Source organism: Hyaena hyaena, unplaced genomic scaffold, assembly GCF_003009895.1.
Source record: "Hyaena hyaena isolate Hyena2069 unplaced genomic scaffold, ASM300989v1 scaffold_21, whole genome shotgun sequence".
NCBI classification, from domain to species: Eukaryota; Metazoa; Chordata; class Mammalia; order Carnivora; family Hyaenidae; genus Hyaena; species Hyaena hyaena.
Window position 1 is genome coordinate 6,332,915 of NW_024080653.1, and position 25,785 is coordinate 6,358,699.

Consider the following 25,785-nt stretch of genomic DNA (forward strand, 5'->3'; position numbering starts at 1 on the left):
AATATTTTTACAACCAAAAGTAGAAGCACCTTTGAATATTCTTGCTTGATATTTTCAAAACCTGAATTGCAGCTGCTTTCTTCTTTCCTTCTTCCTTTCTCCTTCCTTCCTTCCTTCCTTCCTCCCTCCCTCCCTCCCTTTCTTTCTTTCTTTCTTTCTTTCTTTCTTTCTTTCTTTCTTTCTTTCTTTCATCTTTCTCTCCCTCTCTCTTTCTCTCTTTTCTTTCTCCCCTTCCCTTCCTGCCTTTCTCCCTTCTTCCCTTCCTTCTTCCTTTCTCTCTTTCCCTCCCTCTCCCTCCCTCCCTCCCTGCCTTCCTTCCTGAGAAGAAGGGAGCTGCATTGTAAGAACTGACCAGGGAAATCTAAGGTGCAGTGAAGAGTCGCTGCTGTTGTAACCTACTTTGGAAGGTGTGTCTGCATCTGGCAAGAGCCGGCACTAAGACACCCGAGTTCTTTTACGAAGGGTGAACACTCTGGCTGTGTCGCTCGGCTTCGTCTTCTTCGTTCCTTGCTGGGACTTCCCTGCATCCCTGGGGCTTGTCCTCTTTTGGCCTCTGGGTCTGAGGTCACACTGAGCCTCCAGGTTTTCCGTGGCGCTGAGAGTGGGTGTGTCTTGTGGGCAGGCGGACTCTGGGGCCTTGGGCTCCCCATCGCCCACCTGGACGTTCCCTGGGCTGTAGGCCGCCAGCTGGCAGAGGGCCACGGCGGCCGTCTGCTTCTGCTCGTCGCCGCTGTCCAGCGCCCTCGCGTCCTGGGCCTTCGCAGCAGGTGTTCTTGGTGGCACCTCTGCTGCATCGAGGCTGCTTTGGTTCATCTGGGCATGTTCTGGCCCATCTTCGGGATGTTCCGTGGCAGTGTTTTGAGCGGGGGCAGGGGCGGGTTCTGCCTCTTGCGGTCGGCTGTGGAAGGGAGGTCTCGGAGTCAGGGCATTACAGGGGTCCTTCACTGAGAGGTTGAGAGGCACATCCTGCACTTCTGCAAAGTCCTTGTACACCGAGCTGTGAGTGGCTGCTTTGGCCTCTGGTTTCTTGGAGAGGTTTAGCGGGGCCGTCCTGGGGCCGTCCTCTGGGCTGGGAGGTGCGGCCTCTGGACCATGAGAGGTGCTTCCTGTCTCGCCTGGAGTGTCTCCGTTCATGGCGTCGAGGCTGGAAGAGGCAAAGAGAGGCCTTAATAGGAACCTTGCTTAGGAAAGCCATGGTTTAAAGCATTTTGAGCAAGTATGAGCTTGGCTAATGGAGCACAATCAGAGACATGCTTTGGAGATCTTGAAAATGAATTTTTCTTACCTTTTTGGGGACTCTTCTCTGTTTTCCAGAGCCTGGGAATGTGGGTGCTCTGTACTTTTCTTGACAGGCTTGAAGGCTGTGAGGCTTTGTTCGGGCTGGTGGAGCCTTCCCAGGGTGCTGGCGGCCGGCCTGTCCGAGAGGCCGCACGGCTCGGCACATGGCTGACTTGTCTGCGTGAAGTTGGTGGGGCTCGGCCTTCCAGGGGAGCCAGTGGCTGCGCTGCCTGCACGAGGGCTCATTTTGGTTCCGTCTGTGTCCCGCTGCCCATCTTGGGAGGGGTCTTTGGCCTCGGGAGTTGGGCTCTCCTTCTCAAACTCTGTGTGTTTTTTGTGCATGTTGGAAGGACTTGACTTGGATGGACTCAGGGCCGGGTAGAGCAGAGCCTCTTCCAGTAGGTGAGAGCTGTGATCTCTGGACATGCCCGTGACGGGTGGAAGTCTGAGCCCGTAGGAGGAGAACGCAGACTCTGGCCTGTAAAACCCATAAGGAATTGGCAGGCTGGAGTGATACTGCTGGAGGAACCTGTAATGGTCATATGCCGAGGGGGGGTTCAGGTGCTTGGGGACCGGCCCCGGGGGAGGCAGCAAGTGCCTTTGGTCTTGGGCCCCATAGACGGACAGCAGGGGGGCATCACACTCAGGCGAGTTCCCAGCAAGTAGGTAGGGTGAATAGACAGTGGCCAGTCCATGCTCTGTGTAGAAGTGCGGCTGGTACTCTGGGATTGCGGGGTGCATGTAAGGGGAAATGGCACGAAACCCCTTTGTGGAGGGGATTTTGTGTGGGAACTCAGGCGGGAGGAAAGGCGCGCCAGGTTTCCACGGGTAGCCAGGAGCATGGAATGCGGACTTGGTGTGGAAGGAGGTGGCTTTGGCTGTGGGGCCGGGCAGGGCCAGCAGTTCAGGAGCTTCAGCGTGCTCTGGCCCTTTGAGTCTGTGCTCTCCCACTGGGACAAATGCCGAAGGCCGCACAATGCCTTCCAGAACAGGCTGAGTGCCCCTGGTGGCTTCTGGAGCTGGACTCAGGGATGCTGCTTCTTCCTGGAGAGCAGGCTTCTGTCCTGGGCACCTGTGGGGCCCACGTGCCTGCAGTTCCACGTTTTCCTTGATGTCGTCCTTGCCAAGGCTTTGCTGGAGCTTGGCCTCAAAGTGTGGGAGCCCGTTGGTGACAGGCTTGGCAGAGGTGGGCTTTGCTGCCGCGTCTGGCTGATTTGTCTGCTTAGGGTCCAGAGAGTTGGATTTGGGGCACTTGGGGATGCGGTCCTGCTCTGACACTAAAGTGATGGAGTTTTTGCAGAGACCGTACTTCATGTGGTTGAAAAGGTGTGACTTTTCATTGCAAGTGAAAGGGCACTGGAAACACTTATACTTGAAGGGTTTTCCTGGAGGCCTCGGGATGTAATGCGGCTTCTTTGGTTTTCGCTCTTTGAGAAGACTCATGTTCCTTCTTGTGTAGGTGCTGGTCCCCTCGCTAGTCCGGTCGCTGCTTACGATCTGGTGGCCACTGCTTCTCCTTCGCTTCCTTTCCAAGTGCTTCTATTTGCAGCCTCCTCCATGTGCTGTGGGTCTGACGGGTGAGGTTTCGCTCATTGGGGCGGGGGCTGCAATGGAGGAGCAGAGCCTTAGCCTCACAGTAGGTCACCTGGAGGCACAGAGGGGTCACCAGCCTCGTCAGTGCGAGGACGAGATGAGCACCAACTGCCCCCTCCTTGTAAGCTGGCCACCAGCCCCCCACCGTGTTCCTGTTTGCTCAAGTTTGACCTGAAAGAGTTGGCCTGGGGCCAAGAAGAGTGTGGTGTGTTAGTGCCGGCTCTGAGAACACCTGTAATTCTGTGAGTTTTGGGAATCTTTGTCCTGTGACCTGAGGCCTTGGATGCCAGGGAGGTTGTATTGACTGCTGGGACCCCACTCCCCCGTCCATGTTCATGGCTTCTGTGGTGCTCCTCTGACTGCACTGACCAAGACCACAGGGGCCCGGCCTGTGTATGGCTCCTTGACTGTTCTGTCCTGTTTAATCGTGTTGTGTTCTACGTGTGGCTACTTAGGAAAGAAGAATATTTAAACATGCAGTCCTACCCTACTGCTTCCAAAATCAAATGAGAAGTCCACGTTACTGGTGAGTAGCATTTATGCTGTCTCACAGACACATGTAAGCACCGTGTTTATGTTGACTCAGATGGTTCTAAGATGCCATCAAGGTGAGTTTCTGAGCTGTGTGAGTGACTGAATGCTCTCCTTCGCCGCCCTGTTACCGCCGCCCACGTTGTGAGCAGTGTGGAGTAAGCTCTTGCCCTGTCCCTGCCTGGCATGTGGACAGCTGAGAACTTGACTGGCCCAGGGTGCTTGCCTGCCTTTCCTGGCCTTACCTCCAAACGGCGGTGCCTGTGTGAGAGATGGGTGGATTGCGGTGGGACCCCACCCATAAAAGCCTTTACCCTTTAGGAGGTGGGCCTTGGGCCGCTCTTGACGAAGTTTTTGGTGGGCAGGCTATGATGGCCAGCGGGTGGCATCACCTCCCCCACACCCTGGGCCCTGGCAGGGCTGTGCGTGTCCCGTCGGCACCTTCCCCGAGGGCCCTCCTCTCCCTGTCCCCTGCCCTCCTGGGCTTACCCAGAGCCTGGTTTCCTTCACAGGCTGCTCCTCGCACCCCTGGGGCGCTCTCAGCCTCAGAACCCGAAACTGAGGACAAAGACGTGAGGTCTGGGAGGATCTTGCACGGCCCCAGTGGCGCGGCCGGGTGCCCCAGACCAGCCCATGGTGTGATTGTGTCTCAGAGCAGGCGTGTGGGTGGGGAGGCTGCAGGGCAGCGGGAGGAGTCAGGGCCCGCGCTTTCACGTAAGACCTGCGGTTTCTAAGTGTTGTCAGCTTTAAAATAAAGTTAAAAAGAAAGGAAATGATTTGGGAAAACTTTTCAGGTGCAGCTTTGCTTTAAGGAATGAGCAGATAAGGTCAGTCCTGAGACTTGTTTTTTTCATGGATAAGGCATCGCCTGCTAGACATCGGGGTGGTGAGAACGTTCAGCTGGAAAGCAGACTTTTAAAAGTAGAGAAACACACATGGGAAACTGAAGAGCCTTGTTTTCACAAAGTAAAATGTAGTTTCTCTGTAGTGCCTTTCCTTGCGTCCCACACACTGTGATGAGGTCACCGGCAGTGTCAGGACCGTGGGGGCAGGCGCCGTTCGGGTTTTCAATTGGATACAGTACATTTCTGAGAAAGCTCTCTCTGATTTTATTCTCAGTGAACTGGTTTCTCTACTCATTTATTCCTTTTCCTTAGAAACACACCGCACCCCCCCACCGAAACTGCCTCTGTTAACCTATTTTGTCATCATTCAGTGCTTTCAAAGATGTGTATTTACTAAGAAGTTGTTCTGCCAATGCCTGTGGCTCCTCTTTTGAGGAGTTTCTGCAGAGCAGGAGTGGCGAGGCACGTATTTCGGGTGAGAAACAAGGTTTCTGGCTGCCCTGTGACCGTGACAGGGGAGAGGGGGGTCCCAGGGACCTCCAGGGCGCTCACTGGCTCACCCTGCCCCCGACCTTCCCTGCCACGGTGCGGCTGCAGGAGCCACAAGGCAGTGTCAGAGCCGAGCCTGTTAAACATGTAAGCATAGCTTTATGTCTTTCTAACTTTCCCTCTTATTAAAGGGAAAAACGTGAAGTAACTCTTTATGAGTTCAACCCATACCTTGGGGGGAAGGTACGCTCTGGGCTATAAAAGCACAATTTCCTTGCTGCCCGTCAGGAAGCGATTCCAGCCAACCTGGGCCAGCTAGATAAGTCAGCGGGCGTGTGCCGGCACGTCTCCCCATGCTCCCTGGTTCTGAAGGCGTGAGAACCTCTGCAAGTCAGGTTCCCATGATTGTATAGGATGTGTTATGGCAAAGATCCGAAAAGTGATTTCATCACTAGCTGGAAGCATCATGATCAAAATGATGACAGTTACAAAACTTTATCAAGTGTGAGCCCAGAGTCTAGCGATGTCCGGAGTGGACACAGGTCCAGCCACTGGCATCTAGATCCCGGGAGCTCAGATGAAAGAAAAGCTCCCTCTGGTTTTAAGAGAATGATTCAGATGCGCTAGATAACGACGTGTTAGTTTCAGAGGCAGTGTTTTTTAATACTGCTCATACTTTTAGGCAAACATATAGATAAATGTGTTAAAGTTTATCAGACGTTTATAGGAGGCAAGTTATATTTAAGTTATCCCAGTGTTACCCAGAAGAATAATTTAGGTAATAATTGCTTTTATGTTAATAATAATTAATGTGTACTTTTTTTTCCATCAAATGATGTCATGTCTAAAGTTTGGGTCTGAATTTTTGTTCTTTGTTCAGTTAGCGTACAGGACAGTAAACAGGTTCTCTGGGGATCGTGCTGGTGCCCCGGGAAGTGAGGGCATTCCAGGCTGACCTGTGGGAAGGGAAGCCTGGGATGGAGTCACAGGTCGGTCGTGTCCCTAACTTTGGGTAAACTGACCTCTCAGGGTTGTACAATTTGCTAATTAAAACAAGGGCACACAGCTGCCTCTGAGGCTGATGGAGACAGGTGTATTGACTTGGCCATAAAAACGCAGTACTGTCAGAGAAATAAGTGGGCTAAAACTGAGGCTGTTGTAAGCTTTCGAAGGGGACAGCCTGTAGAAGGAGGTCAGTCTGAGAGTTCTGCCCTGGTGAGGGGCACCAGGATGAAGGAACTGCCTGGGACCTCATCGGTCTTGCCCTCTGGAGGGATGCCGCTTGTGACCGTCTCTGCCAGGCCAGGTTCTGTCCACTGGGCTTGGTGCTGCTGGCAGCTGCTGGCGTTAAATATTCTGAAAAAGGGTATTGTTGCCAAAACAGCACAATCCAGAGCTTTAACTGTAAGTTTGGATTTGCATTGGGAGGTGAGGTGTTTCTGAATGTGCCCAGGGGTGTTTCCCATAGGCTTTTCCTGGGGCCGGCATGTGCCTTTCTCAGTTACTTTGTAGCTGGGGAGCTGCTTGTTAGGCAAGACCCCTTTGATTTGACTTTCCTTAGAGAGCTGCAGTGTTAGCCTCTTTTGAAGCTCAGGCATGAGCCTGGTCCTGAAAGGTTTGCCCTCGACCAGCAGGAAGTGCCAGGAGCTGCCTCCTCACGCACCTTCCCTCCGGTCAGGGTCAGAGCCACTGTCACTGAGATGCGGTCTGTCCTCTGCCACCACTCTCTCCGAATCCTCGACTGCGTGGCCCGTGCACACAGTGTCCACACTGGGGGGAGAGACCAAGGGGGTGGTGACGGGGGACCACGCAGGAGGCTCGACGTGGCCGTTCAGAGGTTTTCCTGTTTAAAACTGTCCCTTTGTGACCTCAGGTATTTTGCACACCTCCTTGTGTGGAGCTGACGTGCTTCCTTGCCTTGGAGGGTGCTGCCCTGTCGCTCCTTCTGAGGGGCCCCTGCTCGCATGCCCGCCGGGCATCTGGGCCAAGCTGCCCACACAGCGCTCTGAGCAGCCTGTGGTTTCGGTTGGCCACAGGGTTTGTGTGCTTGTTTTTGAAGTTATAAATTGCCAGTGCCCTGTCTCTCGATAGGTTCCTAAGTGTGGACAGTTAACGTGCTTGCCAGTTGTTAGGGTGATAGTGAGTGGCTGGCATGTTTGAAAAGTTTCTAAGAAGTTAGAAACCTAAAAAACAGACAAGAGAAAAAGATTTTTTTTTGAACTTTGATAGGACACAAGAGAGGTAATTATAGCTCAGCTTTATAGGACATTGCTGTGACGGGCTGGGTAACTATGCTTGTCACGCATGTTAACCTGTGCACTGAAATAAGGCTGTAATGGTCCCTTGGGTGCTGTCTGGCAGGGAGCCTCGTCAGGCAGAGCGTTTTGAAGGGCATGCTATAATTACAATATTGTGATGTGGCGTTATTGCATAACCCAAGGACACGCCATTGTCGCCTACCCACTGGGGTGTCGCAAGAACGAGATTTGTGAGTTTTACTCCAATTGAGCTTTTCCAGTGATTAACCGCCACTCCCTCCCAGACTCTTGGTTCTTTAAAATGAAGGATAAACTTCAGGACAACCATGACCTAGGGAGAGAGACAGTTTTCTAGAATGTAGTTGAGAAGAATGGATCTGGAAAAACAATCAGGGCTCTTTTGAGTTTCGGCCGGAGATCTCGACTTAACAGACATCCGCCCTTACCAGTAACTTAACACAGCTTTAACGCTGGAGAGCAGAGCCAGTGCACCTCAGCGTGCTCACCTCCTTCATCCCTAAAAACACCAGGTTAAAGCATTGGAAGGAGTTTGTTCATGCAAAATAAAGATAATAAATGTAGACAGATTTTGCTTAAATGAAGTCTGCCTTTGGTCAGACCTGGCCATTTGGCCAATAATTGTTCTGAGAGCTGGCTTATGAGAAACTTTATAAGGAGGAAAAAACCCTGCCTTTTTGTGTATATAGGGATCCTCTTTGGTTAAGTTTTGTTCTTTTTGTTTGGTAAGCATATGTCAAAACAGTACTTATTTTAAACTTGAAGAGGTTTTAAAACTAAGCTGTAAAATCAGCAATTGTCTAAACATAAACATACACATGTTTATGTTTGTATATATGTGATTTTTTTATGTTTGAATTTATTGTAGTTTATTTTTAAGGTAAGGAACAGAGAAGCATTTATATACATTTGAATTTTAGTTTAAATTTTATGTAGAAATAAGGACTTAATTTCTAAATAAACTTGTACTCTTAGAACAAAGTGTAAGCCTTATTAAAAGTTTTGTAATAATGGTCTCCTTTCCAGCGATGCACCTGCTGGGCCCTGAGTAATCCGCAGAGAATAGAGCAAGGCAGAGCCCGCACCGGGCAGGTGGCTCCCTGAGCCGGTGGTTAGTTCGAGATCCATTCTGAGAGTCGCTTAGAAAGGAAAGCTGAATTTGAGCAGAAATGGGTACTCACCAGAGCCGGGCAATGCTGGGAGCGGTCGGGTCAGGAGCCGGCGCTGACGGTGCTGCCGAGAGCAGGACCTGTTCTCACGCTCGCTCGCAGGCTGAAACTGGAGCCGGCTGTACCAGTGGGAGGGGTTTAAGTGTAGGAGTCGAGCCCTCAGGGCGTAGAGATGCACCTGATATGCCTCCCGCCCGCAGCTACGATTCATGTGTTTGCACCCACCTAGCTGCTTAGGAGCAGCGTCACCAATGGGCTGGCACACCGAGCGCCACTTCTGAGCCTCTTGGAAGCTCCCTGCTTCGGTGTTGAGAATGCCCTTTTCGTGCTGCCTGGATGCTCCTGGCTGCAGGGTTAGATGTGCTCGCCATCAGGATGGAGACGGTGCGGTGTCGGTGGGGCTCTGGCCAGTGTGTGCTGGTGTGACAAAGACACTGTGTAGGAGACCTTCAGAACCCGCAGCGCATGCAGCAGCAGCAGGGAGACCCCGAGAGTTAGTCTCAAGTACGTCCCCCCGAGAGGGTCAGGCTCATGGGGTCCTCACCCCTAAGGGTCTGAGCGAACCTTGTCTCTGGTTGCCGTTCTCACCTCTCCCTTGTGCCTGGGAGTCGGCCTGCCGCCCTTCTGGCTGGGCAGGGGGCGGGGAGACCTCGGCCGCCTCGCCACAGGGGCCTGCCGACGCACGCCTGGGACGGGCACCGGGCTCCGGGCTCGCTGCAGGGCTGCCGCCAGGACGTGGCTCTGCCCCTCCCACTGCCCCCGTTCTGATCACTAACGCAGAGTCTGTGTATCTCTCTCCCTGCTTAGACTGCTTGCTGCTCAGGCCATGGCTGTTAGTGAGGCTAGAATGCAGTATCGATTTGGGGACAGGGAAGGGAGGTGGTGCGTGCGGGCTGGGTTCCTGCATGGCATGTCTGGCGCCGTGGTCAGGGTTGGGCTTACCAGGCCTGACGCTGTGGGTTTTTTTGTTTTATTTTTAATTTAAGTCTTTGAGATTTTACTTGGCTTTACCTTTGTATTGAATTCTTTAAAAAAAATTTTTTTTAGTCATTTTTGTCCGGATTAGATGCCCACATAATTTAAAGTTCTATAAAAAATAGTTACATAAATGTCATCATGAAACAGTGGTTCATTGCTGTTCCTTTTACCTACGGCTGGGTAATGAGCCACCCCAGAACTTGGAGGCTTAAAGAACTGCCATTTTATCACCTCTCGTGAGTGTGTGGGTCGGGAGTGTGGGCCGGCCTCCGTGAGCACAGTGCGTTCCACTTGGGGCGCCCTGGTGGTATTGAGCTGGACTGGAGGGTCCACCTTGTGTCCCGGAGGGCACGACTGAGCTGTCTTTTCCGTGTGGTCTCACTTGCGAGGCCTCCCCAGGAGGGTGGTTGGTGAGGCACCTCGTGTGTACTGCTTCACCAGCTCAGACTCGAGGGGAGGCAGCAGGCCCCCGTCTCCGTGGGGTGCTGTTGGATGCCCCTCCCATCTCTGTCCAGGAGCAGCACTGGGACCTCTTCTTAGCTGAGAATTTCTGTTTACCTCCTTGATTCCAAATAACATTACTCTATTGCTACTTCTGTTTCTTCCACCCACTTCTTACTCCCAGGTTTGGGTGTTGTCTGCTGACTTCCCTTTGTGGAAAGTGAGAGTTTTGCTGTCTCCTCTGCCCCTGTGCTCCCCTCCCTGTCACCCTGAGGTCACCTTTCCCTCTCTCCTGGATCCCATGTCTTCTCTCTTGGGTCGGTCCTTTATGTTGAGAGGAAGTGCATCCTGTTTGTAGGCCCCTGAGAAAGAGTGCAGGAGGTGGATTTGTGGGGACGTTGAATGGTTGATAGTGTCTTTATTCCTCGTGGTTGATCGTCTGACTGGGGATAGAATCCTGGGCCAGAGACGTTCACCCCCAGTTTAGAAAGGGCTCCCCTCTGCATATAGCTTTTGGGACTGCTGCACAGAAGTGCCTGGCTGTTCTGACTTCCTGATTCTTTGCTCTAGCGTTTTAACATGAACAATTTCAAACGTACAGGTGAGTCATAAGAATCCGACACTCAGATTCTTGATGGGTGTTTTATTGTATTTGGTTTATCACAGAGGTCTGCCCCCCCCCCCCAGCACCAGCCCTGCTGCACTGCAGAGTCCATTGCGTTTGACCCCTAAACATGTCAGTAGGTACGTCATTAACTATCTGTGTACCATTCTTCTTCTTCATTTTTTTAATGTTTTTTTTTTTTTTTTAATTTATTTCTGAGAGAATGAGACAATGTGAGCAGGAGAGGGGCAGAGAGAGAGGGAGACACAGAATATGAAACAGGCTCCAGGCTCTGAGATGTCAGCACAGAGCCCCACATGGGGCCCGAACCCATGAACTGTGAGATCATGACCTGAGCCGAAGTTGGATGCTTAACCGACTGAGCCACCCAGGCGCCCCAGGTTCATCTTTTAAAGGTAAAAATTGCACTCCGCAGAGGGCACAGGTCTTCAGAGCTTTGAGAAGCATTTTCTCCGCCATGATCACCCCACCCCCAGACAGAGGCAGCACTGGTGGGATTCCTTCTGTTCCAGCCGAGTGTGTCCTGTTCTAGAATTTTATGGAGGCGATCACTCCTGACCCTCCTGTTTTCATTTCCCGGAATGTTCTCTGCCAGCCCTCTGGTCAACAATTCTTCAGTCTTTGGCACCTATTTGGTTCTCTGGTGCAACTTCTGTAGTGTCTGGTGAGTAGTGGCATGGCTTTTCTGGTTTCTCTGAGGGTTTAACGACTCCTGCCCTCTCTGCACATTGGCCCATCCTTCACCTCTCACCATGTCCAGAGAGTTCACTGTGTCCTCAGTGGCCCTTACAGCGCTCTGTGTTTTAGGCCTTCAGAGTTATCTCAGGCCTTTCAGGGATCCTGTGTGTAGGTCAGGCAGGTTCTGTTCCCCACTTGTGCAGTGGCCTCCAGCCTGCTCAGTGCCGTCTTGTACTGTGGCTTCCCTGACTACCTTCCCTGTCGCATATGCCTTGGAAAAGGAAAACACTCTCCGTAGTTGCTGCTGGGGTTCCACCAGCTGCTGTGTGTATTAGTCTCCTCCATTACAGAGAAGTCCCATGACTGTGTTGCTGACCGAGGTTAAATCTTCAGGAGCATGGGGGTGGCAGCTGGTATGTACTGAGCATTCACTAGGTGTGAGTTCCTGCACTGGGCACTCTGCCTGCGTCGACACCTTTAATCACCCCAGCAACTCTGCGGAAGCAGAGTTAGCATAGAGAGGGTAAGTTATCTGGTTGAGGTTACCCAGCCTGAAGTGCGACAGAGCAGAGTCCTAGCGGATGGCGGAGGGGCTGTACAGGCAGGGGAGAAAATGCCTCCCTGTGAGATGCTGTGGCTGTGACCCAGCTCAGGGACCCACTTAGCACACAAGTGCTCAGAGCTTCAGGTGGGGCGGCCGGTGGCCAGGCTCCGGCCTTGCTGGGCTTTGATGGGTCTGAGTGTGGGGAGGGACTCGTGCCATGGCTATGGCTGCTCTTATGGGGAGTGGAGTGGGCGTCGTGGCTGGGCTCAGACACGTGCTGCTGGGCCTCAGCTCAGGGCTTCGCCCCGTGGGTGTGTCTCACTGTCCTGCCCAGAGGGGAGGGTGAGGCGTGATGAGGGCGCAGCTGCTGTGGCTCGGCTCCCGCTTGCTCTCCTGCCTCTTGACTTTGGGCAGCACGTTCTGACCCGACACCATCCCTGTCCCCGTCACTGTCCCGTGTCCCTCCCACTCCCCATCCAGCAGCATGCTCTACACGTCTACACTCTGTGGGCAGTTATGTGACCCGGGCCGGGCCTGAGTCCTCCCTTCTGTAGGAAGATGTGCGGGAGGCTGCTGCTCGTGGGCTGCTGTGGGAGGTTACCACGAGGTAACCAGGGCAGCCCACTGCCACGGCGTGCGTCCTGTGGGAACGGCATGTGCCACAGGGAAAACCTCTCTGCTGAAGGAGACACGCCACTTCTGTTTTTGACCTGGTAAGTCAGTAGGGGGTAGTTTTGATTTGTGCACGCCTCTTGGGGTGCTGGATCTGGGGGAAAGGAAAAGGGAAAGCACAAGCTCTGTGAAGGTGTGATTCCGTTTCTCTCATCTGGGTTGTTGTTGGAGGAAGTAAGCCCTGACCTGCTGCCAAGGTGACATCTGTTAGATCTCTAGCTTAACAAATGCTTCCTAAAATCCTGCCCTTGTGGCCCAGGCCTGGGGAGGTCCCGTGAGAAGGGGACCAGGGATGGTTCCCGGACTGGAGCAACTTGCTGCCGGGGGTGCATCTCAGGGCCTCAGGCTGGCAGGGCGGGATGCTGCCCCCTGTGGGACCTGGTGGTGAGGCTGTGGGGACCTTCCGGGCGGACTCCAGGCTCCTGGAGGGCAGGGCAGCTGTGTATCCGTCACGTCAGCAGATAGGTATGTTTCTCAGGGTGTCGTGACTGTAATTTGTTTCTAGCGGGAGCTCCGTAGTGAGAATCCTGTCCCGGGAGACTTGTGCGCCCTCTCTAGGCTCTTGAGGCCTTAGCTCTGCTGGCCCTGGGGGGCTGCCTGTGGGCTCCCCTGGGGACAGGCACCCGCAGGACACTTGGGGGTCCCCTGCCCCTCCTTTCTGGTCTCCTCTCCGTGGGACTGATGTTTCCTCCTTCGCTGCCAGAGTCTCGGTGCTGAGGAGGCTCTTCCCTGCGTTGCTGAGCTCTGCTGCCCCACCCCGCCTTTAGGTCTGTAGACTGAGGAGCAGACCTGGCATCTTTCCTAGGCTCTCGGGGGGTCGTCAAAAACCTGTCAGCCTGGGGTAGGACTCTAGGCCCTGCTGTCCTGCTTGGAGGCCGCCGGCTAGCCTGGAGCCTGTCTTCTGGGATCAGGACGATGCTCCTGGCCTGGCACCTGGCCCAGGCCTGGGCGTGCTGGGGTGCGCCCCTGTGAGCCGAGCAAGCAGTGGGAGCCTGGGACCTTGCAGGAGCCCAGCAGCCCTGAGGGCCCTCGCCTGCCCCAGGCGTGAGGACCTGGCCCTGCGAAGCTGAGTGCTGGGGAGCTCGGAGCGCATGCTGGCTGTGGCGAGGGCTCGAACTGTGGTTGTCTTTTGCAGGCGCTTGGTTTTTCGCCGTAACGAATACTGACAATGTCAGTGCAGTTTTACTCTGTCAGACAGTTGGCTAATAGAGGAAATGAAAGTCAAGTTAGTGTGGCTGTCCATGACGTAGGCCAAGGCTGGTGGGAGTGTCGGGAAAGTACTCCTGTCAGACTTTAATTTTCCTTTGATGAGTAAGTCTGAGATATGTAATCTACTCGAATTTTAATTTGCTGCTTATTCTGGTAATACCCCCATGTTGACTTTTGTGGATCTGGGGCTACTTTGGCTTTGGAGGAGAGCACGCAGGCTCCCTTTCCTGCCGGGCTGCCAGGTAAATGGTGGGCAGTGCCAGGGCCTGCCCGGGAGAGGCACTCAGCAGGGAGGGTGGCTCAGCCTCGGCTGCGGGGCACACGGCTCCCCAGGCTCCTCCCTTCCGGCACCTTCCCCTCAGGAGTGCAAGAAGCAGGGTAGAAGTGGATGTGGAATGCTCCTGAACCAGGGTGGAGGTGGGAGGCTGTGGGTTCCTTTTGTTTAGACGGGGTCTTGGAAGCCAGCACCGCGGCGGCTCTGCCCTCCCCTCTTTCCTCCCCCGGTGTGACCCGGGCTGTGGCTTCCGTGTCTGAAGTGAAACTTGAAACCATGAGCTACGGGCTTGTTGTGTCTTGGGCTGGGAAACCATGAACGTGGGCCAAGTTTGAGGATCCTCACGGTTTTCTTCACCTCCTGCCCTCTCCCTATTCCGGCAGTGAGCGGCGTTTCAGCGTTGCCCGCGAGGCTCGTGCAGGCAGCCAGGGCCAGGCCTGAGGCTCTGCACTGCCTTTGTCCCATGTGCGTTCCTAGGGTGCTTTTTGTGTGCGGGTCTCCAGGCGCATTGACAACCGCGTACGAAGTCTCGTGGAGGGATGAGCAGAAAGAAATGAACGTGCACATTTCCTTTCTTCCTTTTCTCTCCCGCTATGAACAACATCCGCGAACAAGAGCGAACAAGTGAGGGAAGTGCTCCTGGGGCCTCATGGGCTCTGCCTCCGTCCCACCCACGTGTGCCATGACTCCTGACCCTGCCACATGCGGCCTCTCTGCCCGGGCTCGGCCCTCATGGCCGTGGTTGCTCTCGGCCTTGTCCTGAGTCAGTCAGGTTTCAAACGCGGCAATGAGTCTTCTTCTCTGTTATTTCCAGACGTTGGCTCAGGTTCCTTTATGAGCCTCCCGCTCCTTCTCTCTGGCTTGCATTCCTGCTTTCGTGTCTCCAGTACAACAGACCCGTGTTCCTGGTAGTATCTGTTAGGTCCTGTTGCCTTAGGTTCTGGGGCTTCTGGCCCTATCGCACCTGCAGTCCTGCCTTGTGAGCTAGAAGATGAACATGAGGATTGCTTCTTATTGGCTCATTCTCAGCGGGAGTGAGTTGCTCCACGCCCAGTGGGGTGGCCTGTGGCGTGGCTCTGTGCTGCCTCTCTGGGGCATCCCTGTGGACAGCCTGGAGCAGGCTTCGTGCCTGTGCCTCAGCCTGGGCTTCCCCCACTCCAGGCAGTGTGCATGGACAGCCCAGGCTGGGGGCTCTGGTTTCTCATGGAGGCCTCCCCACTTCCTCCAGACCCCCCAGAAAGGACAGGCCCCTGTCAGCAGCCCAGCCAGTCCTTCCTTCCACCGGGAGTCCCTGTGTGAGAGGCCCTGGAGAGGCCCAGAGGAGCCGGGCCTGAGTCCGTCAGTAGGGTTGGTACTGTTCCCAGGCATTCTGTACGGTGTCCTAGCCAGCAGTGACCAAAAGCATAACAATTGCAGGAAGAATCAGTCCTTGTTGAGCACTTGACTGCATACTACACATTGCTCTAAGCTTTTAGCTGAGTTAAGAATGCCTACGTTCACCTTGGGGACTGCAGAGTTCAGAGGAGAAGGTGAGAGGCTTGTCCAGAGCCACACAGGCTGCCCGCCTCTTACTTCTTCATCCTTGCACCGTGATGTGAAAGCTTCCTCTTGGAGGATGCCACCACTTGCTGCTGTGGATCTGCATTGTGTTTGCGTCATCTAGCTCAGCTGAGACCCTCTGTCAGAGTCCCTTCCTGTGGGTTCTGTGAGAGGGTGTGCGTGACTTGGAAAGCAGAGGCAAGGCAGTCCCATGGGTGTGCCTGTGAGGCTGGGCCTGGGTGGTGCAGATGGCCATGTGGGTTAGATGGTGGCCCTGCTCCCACGGGACCCTCTCTGTGGTCCTTTGGACCCGAGCTGGTTTGTGGGCAGCCTGCCCACACCCTCCAGGCCCCACCCTCCTCACCCGTGTTCAGGTGCCCCTCCACCCTTGCTGCCCCTCCCCGTGCCCCGGTCCTGCTGACACCAGGCCCCACAGCAGAGGCCGAGGGAGCAGGTGTGTGTAGACTGGTCACTCGGCCCCTGTAGCCACATCAGCTCTGATCCCTGCATAAACTTGTGTGTAACTAGGTGTCATCCTTGGCTGACATGAGTAAATTGTATTTAAGACCATGCAAAGCAGAACTCAGACTACAGAGATAAATGGACACAATCTGGTATGTTTCTGAGAGCCGAAAACCCTCTCTCACTTATCGATAGGTCAGGTTCAGTTAGGAACCACAGTAGTGGGAAGCATGTCTGTATGATTTGGACAACAAATAACCGGCTGGATTCCCTGGATTTATACAGAGCTCTGCAGCCAGTCCCCTGGGGAGTCTGCAGCTCTTAGACACACAAGGAACACACAATATCGCGTGGTTCCTGGGCCATAAAACAAGACTCAGGAAATTTCAAAGAATCTCTAGTGCACAGACAGCATTCTTTGATCACAAAACAGTGAGGTTAAATTTCAGATACAGAAGATAAAGGTAAGATGTGAATTGTTAGTTTTTAGATTTCTAGATAACACACAGGTCAAAGAAGAAATCCCAATAGCAATTTCATAATAGAAACTTAAAGGTAGAAATGACAGTAATGAAATTATTACATATCAGAACTTTTGAGATGCAGCAGCTGTGTGTTTGAAGGGAAGTTTAGAACCTGGGGCGGAGTTGTGAAAGTGTGGCCCAAGGCCTGGTGCGGCCTTGGCCTTGAGACAAAAATGGGTCCCTCCCCCCAACCCCCTTTTTTAAAAGGAGATGCTTTTTGTTTGTTTTTAGAGTGAGAGAATGCGAGTGGGGGAGAGGGGCAGCGAGAGAGAGGGAGAGAGAATCCCAAACAGGCTCCATGCTCAGCACAGAGTCTGACGTAGGAGCTCGATCCCACGATGCTGAGATCATGACCTGAGCTGAAATCAAGAGTCAGATGCTCAACTGATGGCCTATGGCTTCAGAGCTGGAATACCCATGCTCTGGCTGACCCTGCCCAAAGTGCTTTGGCCAAGGGACTGGACGGGAGCAGGCAGCCCGGCAGTGCCGGGGATGCAGAGAGAAGGCAGGAGCTGAACAGGTAAGTGTCCCCCCTTATTGAGGGGACAAGAAGCAGAGTGACTGAACCCTGTTAGACAGTGAGGCAGAGCTGTGCTGTGTACACTGCAGGGACGTGGAATGATCGGTAAGAACGCCTCTGCTGGTAAGTTTGGTAGATGTTCCTAGAAAAAGACAATTTATCAAAATTGACCCAAGTGGAGGTAGAAAGGTGACTTGTCTGCTTCACGACCCTGATTCATCAATCTGGAGCAGATATCTACCTTTAGGGAGTTTTTCTAAAATAGTTCTGTTGAGATAATAGCTTATCCATACGCTTCACCCAGTCACAGTGTACAAATCAGTGATGTTTAGTCTGTTGTCTGTCTCTCTCAAAAATAAGTAAACATTAAAAAAAGAAAAAAAGGAACTTACGAATTTGGGGGACACAGTTCTCACAGCAGATGGATAGACCACATTTTGTTTCTCTGTGTATCAGCTGATAGACATTTGGGGAGTTTTTGCTGTTTGGCTTTTGTGGCTAGTGCTGCCATGAATATTTATGTGCACATTTTTTTTTTAATTAAAAAAAATTTTTTTTAACGTTCATTTTTGAGAGTGTGAGTGGGGAGGAGGGACGGAGAGAGAGGGAGACACAGAATCTGAAGCAGGCTCCAGGCTCTGGGCTGTCAGCACAGAGTCTGATGTGGGGCTTGAACTCATGAACCGTGAGATCATGACCCGAGTGAAAGCAAGAGTCTGACACTTAACTGACTGAGCCACTCAGGTGCCCCTTTTGTGCAAATTTTTGTGTGGACATAGCTTTTCATCTCTCTTGGGTCGAGACCTAGGGATGGGACTTAGGGCTGTTTTAAAGATTAAAGAAATGAACCCATGTCAAGAGTTGGAACAGCATTTGGCATGTGATGAGTTCTGTTTATCTGTTTGTGATGACACTGAGAGGGTGTGCAGTGTCTCTGGAAGACAGATGGGGTTATTGGGGCCCAGTCTGTTTCTGCCTCCTGATAATGTAGCTTCCCCTGCTTTCTTTTGACAAGTATTGTCTTGGTACGTCATTTTTTATTCTTTTATTTAACTGTTTACATTCCTATATTTTAGATACGTGTCAGACCAGAAATCCACTAAGTAATTTTTAACTGGTGAGCGTACTCTGCTAACATTTAATCTAAATACCAACACGCTTGGATTTGGGTTTGTCATCTTACTTTTCCATTGCTTGTTGTATATTTAAAAAAAAATTTTTTTTTGCCTTTTTCAGAACATGGTTTCTGTTATTTCTTCCCCCATCGTATTCCACATCTTCCCCCTCTATTGATTTAGAAGTTATATATTGTATTTCTTTTCTTTAAAGATTCTTTAATAATCTTTAGACTTATATCATGAGTATTTAAAGTCAAAAGTTAACCCATAGTAATATAACAGCATACCCTAGTGCTGGTCACTTGTTGTAATTGTCAGGTTTTCCATTCTGTCTTTTTGTTTAACGTTATATATTATTTTAAAAGAGTGTTTATTTATTTTGAGACAGAGAGCGAGAAAGAGTATGTGCACGTGCAGGCACGAGCCAAAATCGAGTCGTACGCTTAACCAACTGAGCCACCCAGGCACCACTATATATTATTATCTTAAAAAGTGTTTGTTTAGATGTTCCTACATGTAAATGCAATTTCTTCTGCTAACTATTACTTTTTGCATCCCAGACCCCTTCCCTTTGGGATAATTTTACTTTTTTTTTTTGTCTTTAATATTTTTTAAATGTTTATTTATTTTGGAAAGAGAGATACAGAGTGTGAGCAGGATACTGGCAGAGAGAGAGGGAGACACAGAATCCAAAACAGGCTCCAGGCTCTGAGCTGTTAGTACAGAACCTGATCCAGGACTTAAACCCACAAACCATAAGAGCATGACCTGAGCCAGAGTCGGATGCTCAATTGACTGAGCCACCCAGGCACTCCTGGGATAATTTTTACTTCCTTTGGGTTTTTTTTAGACGTTCCTTCCTAAAAGTTTCTTAGCAGTGATATATCTCCGTTATTACTTGTCTGAAATTTCTTTTTTTTAAATTTACCATTTTTTAAAGTTTATTTTGAGAGAGAGCGCAGGTAGCAGAGGGACAGAGAGAGAGGGAGAGAGAGAATCCTAAGTGGGCTCCACGTTCCCAGCGAGGAGCCTGATGTGGGTCTTGAACTTATAAACTCCGAGACCACGACCCGAGCTGAAGTTGGATGCTTAACTCATTGAGTCGCCCAGGTGTCCCTGAAATTTCTTTTTAACCCTCATTTTTTAAAAAATTTTATTTTAATTTTTTATTTATTTCTGAGAGAGAGACAGACGGACAGATAGGCAGACAGCGTGAGCAGGGAGCAGGGGAGGATCAGAGAGAGAGGGAGACCCAGAATCAGAAACAGCCTCCAGGCTCTGAGCTAGCAGTCAGCACAGAGCCTGACATGGGGCTCGAACCCACGAACCATGAGATCATGACCTGAGCCGATGTCAGATGCTTAACCGACTGGGCCACCCAGGCACCCCTTAACCCTCATTGTTGATGATGATTTCGTTATATGCCATCCCGGACTGAATGCAGCTTTGCCTTCTCTGGTCCCCGTCCTCTCAGTCGTGTAAGATCCTTCTTTTCTGTGGCTACTTTTAGGATTTTTCTCTTTGTTTTTCATGTTTTGTAGTTTTGTCATGATGTGTTAGATGTGGACTTTTTATTTATTTTGTTTTAAGTAGCTTTGTTTCTATACGTATTTTCCTTTTTTTTTTTTAACTTTGTTTTTTTAATGTTTTATTTATTTCTGAGAGAGAGAGAGAGACAGTGTGAGCAGGGGAGGGTCAGAGAGAGAGGGAGATACAGAATCTGAAACAGGCTCCAGGCTTTGAGCTGGCAGTCAGCACAGAGCCAGATGCGGGGCTCGAATCCATGAACCGCGAGATCATGACCTGAGCCGAAGTTGGACGCTTAACCGACTGAGCCACCCAGTCGCCCCTATACTTGTTTTCTGTCACTGGTTCTGGAAAGTTCTCAGTTGTTCCTTGGAGTTCTCTCTTCAGTTCTTTCCTTCCAGACTCCAATTAGACCTTTGTCAACCTCATTCTGTCTTTCTCTTTTTTATCTTATGTATTTTCTATGTCTTTTTCTCCCTGAGTTGCATTATTAGTAATGTCTTTGGGTTTTTCCATCATCAGATTCATCTCTGTCAGAGACAGACACTGTGTCTTTCATCCCAGCAGTCATCCATGTATTATGTACGTTAGGTTTGTAGATAGTACAGTATGTGCATGATATATATTTAAACAACTATCTAAAATGACCTGGTCATTTCTGATAATGTCTTATTTGTAACTCCCTTCTCATTTCATCTTTTATTTTATTATTATTAACATTTATTTATTTTTGAGATGGACAGCATGAGCCGGGGGAGTGGCAGTGAGAGGGAGTCACAGAATGTGAAGCAGGCTCCAGGCTCTGAGCTGTCAGCACAGAGCCTGACGTGGGGTTTAAACTCATGGACCGCCAGGTTACAACCTGAGCCAGAGTTGGACACTTAACTGACTGAGCCACCCAGGTGCCCCTCATTTCCTCTCATGGACGCCCCTCTTACTCGGTGTGGGTTCTGACACTGTCCCCACCCACAGGTGCTGCCCTTCCGTCTTCTGCCTGATGGTTCAGGACTGAATTATCAGGGGAGGAAGGCAAAAGTGTTTGCTCTTAAAAAAAACTGTTTGTGTTTTAATTGAGGTAAAATTCACATCATAAATTGACCACTGACCATTTTAAAGTGAACAATTTGGTAGCATTTGGTACATTCACAGTGTTGGACACCGTCATTCTGTCTATTTTCAAGACCTTTTCATCGCCCTAAGAAGAATCCTGCCCATTCCTGTCTCCTTGTGCCTCCCCAGCCCCTGGCATCTGCTCATCTTTGTGATTTACTTATTCTGGAAATTTCATATCATTGGAATCATATGATTTGTGGCCTTTTTGTGTCTGGTTCTTTCACTGAGCATATCTTTGAGGTTCATCCGTGATGGAGAATGTGTTGAACGCCCTTCCTTTTTATGACCAAGTAATATTCCATTGTGTGGATAAGCCACGTTTTGCTTTCTGTTCAGGCATCCATAGGCAAGGTTTGTTTCCACCTTCTGGCCATCGTGAATAGAGCTTCTGTGAACAATCGTGTGCGAGTAGTTGTCTGAACACCCATTTTCCTGTGTTTTGGGCATATATCTTGGAGTGAACTTGCTGGACCCTGTGGCGGGTCTACATATAACCTACTAGGGAGCCACCATACTGTCCCCCCCAGAGGCTGCCCCATTTTACGTTCCCGCCAGCAATGCCTGTGTCCATGCCAACACTTGTTCTTTTCCAGGTTCTTTTATTAAGGCCAACTCAGGGGGTGTCTCTTTATGGCTTTGATTTATATTTCCCTAAGGATTAATAATCCTGGGCATCATTTCATGTACTTGTTGGCCATTCGTGTATCTTTGTTGGAGAAATGTCTATGTAAACCTTTCACCCGTTTTAAAATTGGGTTGTCTTTTTATTGTTGAGTTGGAAGAGGTCTTGGTATATTCTGGATTATAGACCCTTTTAAGATAAATAATTTTTGCAAGTATTTTCTCCCATTCTGTGGTTTGTCTTTTTGTTCTCTTGATAGTGTTTTTGTATCCTGTTATTTTTTTAATGTAAAAATGTCACTTTAATTCTTTTCAGTTCTCTTTCTCTTCTGTGTGTGTGTGTTTGGGATGTGTGTGTCTGTGTATGTATACACACGTACATGTACATTTATGTAGATTCCTAAAGGGTATCTTTAACTTTGTTTTGTTTTTAAACACTTAGTACTTCTTTGCTTCGAATTGGGATTCTTTATGAGAGAATTTATGGTTTAATGAAGGAAAGCAGATGCCCAGCAGGAGAGTATGTGTTAGAATTTGTATGCAGCACAGGTGCAGGAGCCGTGCAGACTATGGAATCTGTGTATCACGTCATTGGGCCAGTTACTTACAAGAATTAAATTCAGGGGCGCCTGGGTGACTCAGTCGGTTGAGGGTCTGACTTTGTCTCAGGTCGTGATCTCATCGTTCATGAGTTCAAGCCCTGCAATGGGCTCTCTGCTGACAGTTCAGGGCCCATTTCAGATTCTCTGTTCCTCTCTCCACCCCTCCCCCACTCACACTCTCTCAAAAATGAATAAACATTAAACAAAATTGAAATTCGTAGTTTGGGTCAGAACTAAGATTGTGATGTTTATGGACACGAAGTGGTGTGGGTGTGTGTCATTTACATACAGTGTACTCAGAAAGTCACGTCTGTCTATGTAATTTGTTTTAGCCACTTCTATAACATTTATGCTGTTTTAATGGAAGATATTTTTATGAGTCTTCTGACAAGAAGTTTCTATCTGGGGGAAAAACCCTCACCTACTAAGTCCATTTCCACATCTTCCAGATTGTGTTGTCTGTATGTCCTAGTTGTGGCCCATTTGATGTTGAAAATACAGCACAGGCTGGCTGCTTTGACAGGGGCTGTGCTGGTAAGGCGGCTGCACGGTCCCAGTTGACGGGAATTTCAGATTTGCTTGTGAGAGTAGTGCCCCAGCCTTGCTCCCGTGACACTGCCCTGATGACTGGTTAGTTAGGGCACCACGTGGGTGAAGGGCACGACCTAGGGTGTTTTATTTTTCAATGTGTATTTATTTTTGAGAGAGAGAGAGCGAGAGACAGCATGAGCAGGGGAGGGTCAGAGAGAGAGGGAGACACAGAATCTGAAGCAGCTCCAGGCTCTGGGCTGTCAGCACAGAACCCGATGCGGGGCTCGAGCTCGTCAACCGCGAGACAATGACCTGAGTCAAAGAAGTCAGATGCTCAGCCAGGTGCCCCCAGGGTGGTCTGTAATGTGCCTGGGGTTGAGAGTACGGAGCTCTCTTTGTGCCTGTTTTCGCACTTCCTGACCCCTCTGTGGATGGAAATCATCCAGCACGTGATGCACTCGTGAGGCCCTTGCTCTCTCGGGAGCCTCCTTGGGCCTGGCCCCGGGCTCTGTGCACGGCTGTTTGTGGCCGAGTGCCGCAGGCGCTTCCCTGCCTTGGCCTCCCAGTGGTCGCGGGGGAATCCCTGCTCGTGGCCTGTGGAAGCCGTGGGTGGCCAGAGGTCCCTCGGGGCCTTGGAGCTGGTGGTGGCTGTGCTACCTTTTGCTTGTGGTGAGTGCACGGCCTGCAGGCCCCCGGCACCGGCTCCCTGGCTCCCCAGGGAGGTGCATCTTGTGGTGGCGTCCTGAGCCGTGGCCCCGTGGTCCTGCCATGGAAGAAAATGCAAAGGCCGAAAGCTTTGGTTTTTCTCCTGTGGGCAGGGCTGCTGTTTGAGGGTTAGCGGATGTCCTGCGGTTTGGGTGTGGAGTCCGTGTGAGCCCTGAAGTGTGAGCACCACGCAAATCCGATGAGAGTTGGTAGAAACTAGTGTCTTGTCAGTCGGCGGGGAAGTGCTTTGGGGCTGATTTTGTGTTGGATTTTGTGCAGATGAAGTGAGTTTGCAGCCTTCCTTACCATACTTGATGTCTCTGGGTCACCCTGGGGAGGTCACGGGGGCAGCGGCAGGTCACAGGGAGGGGAGCAGATGGAGGGGGTCATGGGGAGGGAAGGTCACAGGGGAGGCCGGACAGTGGCTAAGTCTTGACCTCCAGGCAGTATAATTGGAAGGGCACTATCCACGCTCACCCGGCCCGACTGCCTAGGCTGGGGGTTGAGACGAGAAGAGAGAATCCTTCTGGCAGCTCAGTTCAGGACAGTGGCAGGCTTGTCACTGACCAAAACTCTAAAGGCCTTCACATTCATCCTTCTCCCCAGTGCAGGCCGTGTGACCCTGGGTGGTGTGCTGCCCCTCTGGCTGTGTACGTCTCGTGTGTCAGGGCAGAGGGCCCTCAGCCTGGAAGGCCCACCAGCTCTGAAGCGCCATGCTGTAGGCATCTTGGGGCCTATGGCGGTCTGGGCTCTGTGGCTGGGGATGTTGGTCCGTGACTCAGCGGCAGAACTGGTCTCTGACTTCCGGGTTAAGCCTTTAATTCTCCTGAATGCTTGTTTTTGCTTCTTTCAAGTTGATGTACTAGGGCCACTCTGTCATCAGCTGTGGGCGTTTCATCTGCCAGTGCGGTGCTCATGTCCCCTCCCCTGTGCCCTCTGGGGCCTTCGGCAAAGGGATAGGTGGACAGACAGGCGGTTGTCCCGTGCTGATAGCCAGGCAGCAGAGGGACGGGGAACCTTTGTTCTCTCTTACTGAGAGGGAGATCGGTCGTGACAGTGTTGTTGTTTTGTCCTGTTTTTATTTTTATTTTTATTTATTTTTTTCTTGGTCACAAGTGTTTAATTTGCACAGAGCAAGTACTTAGATTACTTGAAAAGAATAGCTTTTTTAAAAAAGTTTCATTTATTTTGAGAGAGTGAGTGAGTGGGGGAGGCACAGAGGGGAGAGAAAGAGACAGAATCCCAAACATGCTCTATGATGTCAGCATAGGGCCCAATGTGGGGCTTGAACTCACGAACTGTGAGATCATGACCTGAGCTGAAATCAAGAGTTGGAAGCTCAACTGACCAAGCTACCCAGGTGCCCCTGAAAAGAAATGGTCTTAGCACAGAATCTGGATTCAGGCTGGGCTGGTCTCTGGCAGCTGAGAGCTGGGCGATGCCCCTGGCTCTGAGGGTCCTGACAGGCGCCTGGGCTCCCTCCTGCCTCCCACGGGGAGTCCCCTTCACATCTCAGGGGCCTCCTTCGATTGTGGCCTTCACATACTCGGGTGGTGCTGTGATAAGCATGTCCCTTTGTCTGTGTCGTGGAGTCTTGTGGTCGCTGGGTCCCTGGGCTCCGACATGCAAGGTGGGTGTGCCCCTGAACCTGGGTGCCGGGACGCGGTGCTGGTGACATCGTTGGGGAGGGTATCTCCCACCCAGGGGCTTCGTGCCTATGACTTCTCCTGTGTGACAGCTTCCCCTGGGTACTGTTGGCATTCTTCTGTGTGGATTTAATAATCCAGGACTGTGTGGGGACAGTGTGGCTGTTTGGTGGCGTTGCTCCAGGCACTGTGGCTCAGCTCATCACCCGCTACTGACGAGGTGACAGCTGCTAACGCACAGCCCTGACTCAGCGAGAATGTGTGCCGCGGGCCCCCGAGTGCTCTGTGGAGCAGGGCCACCCCTGGTCCATCGGGGCTCCTGTGCTTTCCTTCTGGAAGGCTGGCCGCGGTGTAGCTGTCACGTCCCCTTTGCGCCCTGCGTGAGGCCTTCGAGGACACTGTTGAGGAGCAGGGCGTTTGATCTTACAGAAGACATCTTCAAGTATGGGTGTTCAGGACTGAAAAAATTAAAAGTATACAGCGAGAAGGTTGTATTTTCTTTTGGAGGATTGTTTCTAAGCAAACATTTCAGTTTTACTCTAGATGAGCCGAGAGTTAGATAAACTTCTGTGTGCACCACCTAAAAGCGGTGGTTCATGCTGTGGCAGGGGAGCCAGTCACCTGTGGAGCTTTCTGAACGTCCAGGTGGCTGCTCCAGACCTGGGCCCATATTTGGTGGGAGGACTGGAGTGAGCCCGGCTGCTTGTTGAGGGGCGTGCAGCTGGGAGTTTTCAGCCTTTAAACTGAACCCTTTGTCTGTCCATGGCCTTTGAACACATGGGCCCTGTAAGTTCTCAATAATACACTGACGTCTCCACCTCGTGATGCCTGCAGCCCCATCAGCAGGGCAGTTGTGAACGGGCTTCTCGTGGCCGTGGCCGTGGTGGTGTTGGGCATGCTCACGTTTGCTCCCAGGTGTTGTGCTGTCTCATGTGCTCTTAGCATTTAGAAATTGAAATCCTCAGATCATCCGGTTGCTCTGTGAGAAACGCTTCCTGGTAGAGCCCACGGTCCCTAATCTGAGACTTGTGGAGCTGGGTGTGTCCCTTTAGCACAGCATGACCTCGCACTGACAGCAGAGTGTGTGTGCACATGCAGGGCCCTGGCTCAGAGAGCGCGCGGCCCAGGGCTGCGGACAGGTGTAGGCTGCTCACCTGTGGCTCCTGAGATGCCTGTGGATTGGCTCTTGGGCAGGTGCTGGGTCTAACCAGAGACGTGAAGCCTTCCAAAGGTGGCTACAAATGGGCCCTGAGGAAAGAGGGACCTCCCTTGGTG

At 51.4% G+C, this 25,785-nt stretch overlaps 2 protein-coding genes across 3 annotated transcripts in view; one reads left to right on the forward strand and one right to left on the reverse strand.

Moving 5' to 3' along the window:
* Nucleotides 1-25,785, forward strand: part of TBCD (tubulin folding cofactor D) — a 155,617-nt gene that overhangs the window by 50,270 nt on the left and 79,562 nt on the right. The gene's annotated exons all lie outside the window — the stretch shown is intronic.
* ZNF750 (zinc finger protein 750) lies at nucleotides 378-2,721 on the reverse strand. The gene is made up of 2 exons (XM_039226429.1): nucleotides 1,286-2,721; nucleotides 378-1,144 (listed from the first exon to the last, which is right to left on the reverse strand). The coding sequence occupies exons 1-2, from the start codon at nucleotides 2,719-2,721 to the stop codon at nucleotides 436-438; spliced, it is 2,145 nt and encodes a 714-aa protein (XP_039082360.1). The 3' UTR covers nucleotides 378-435.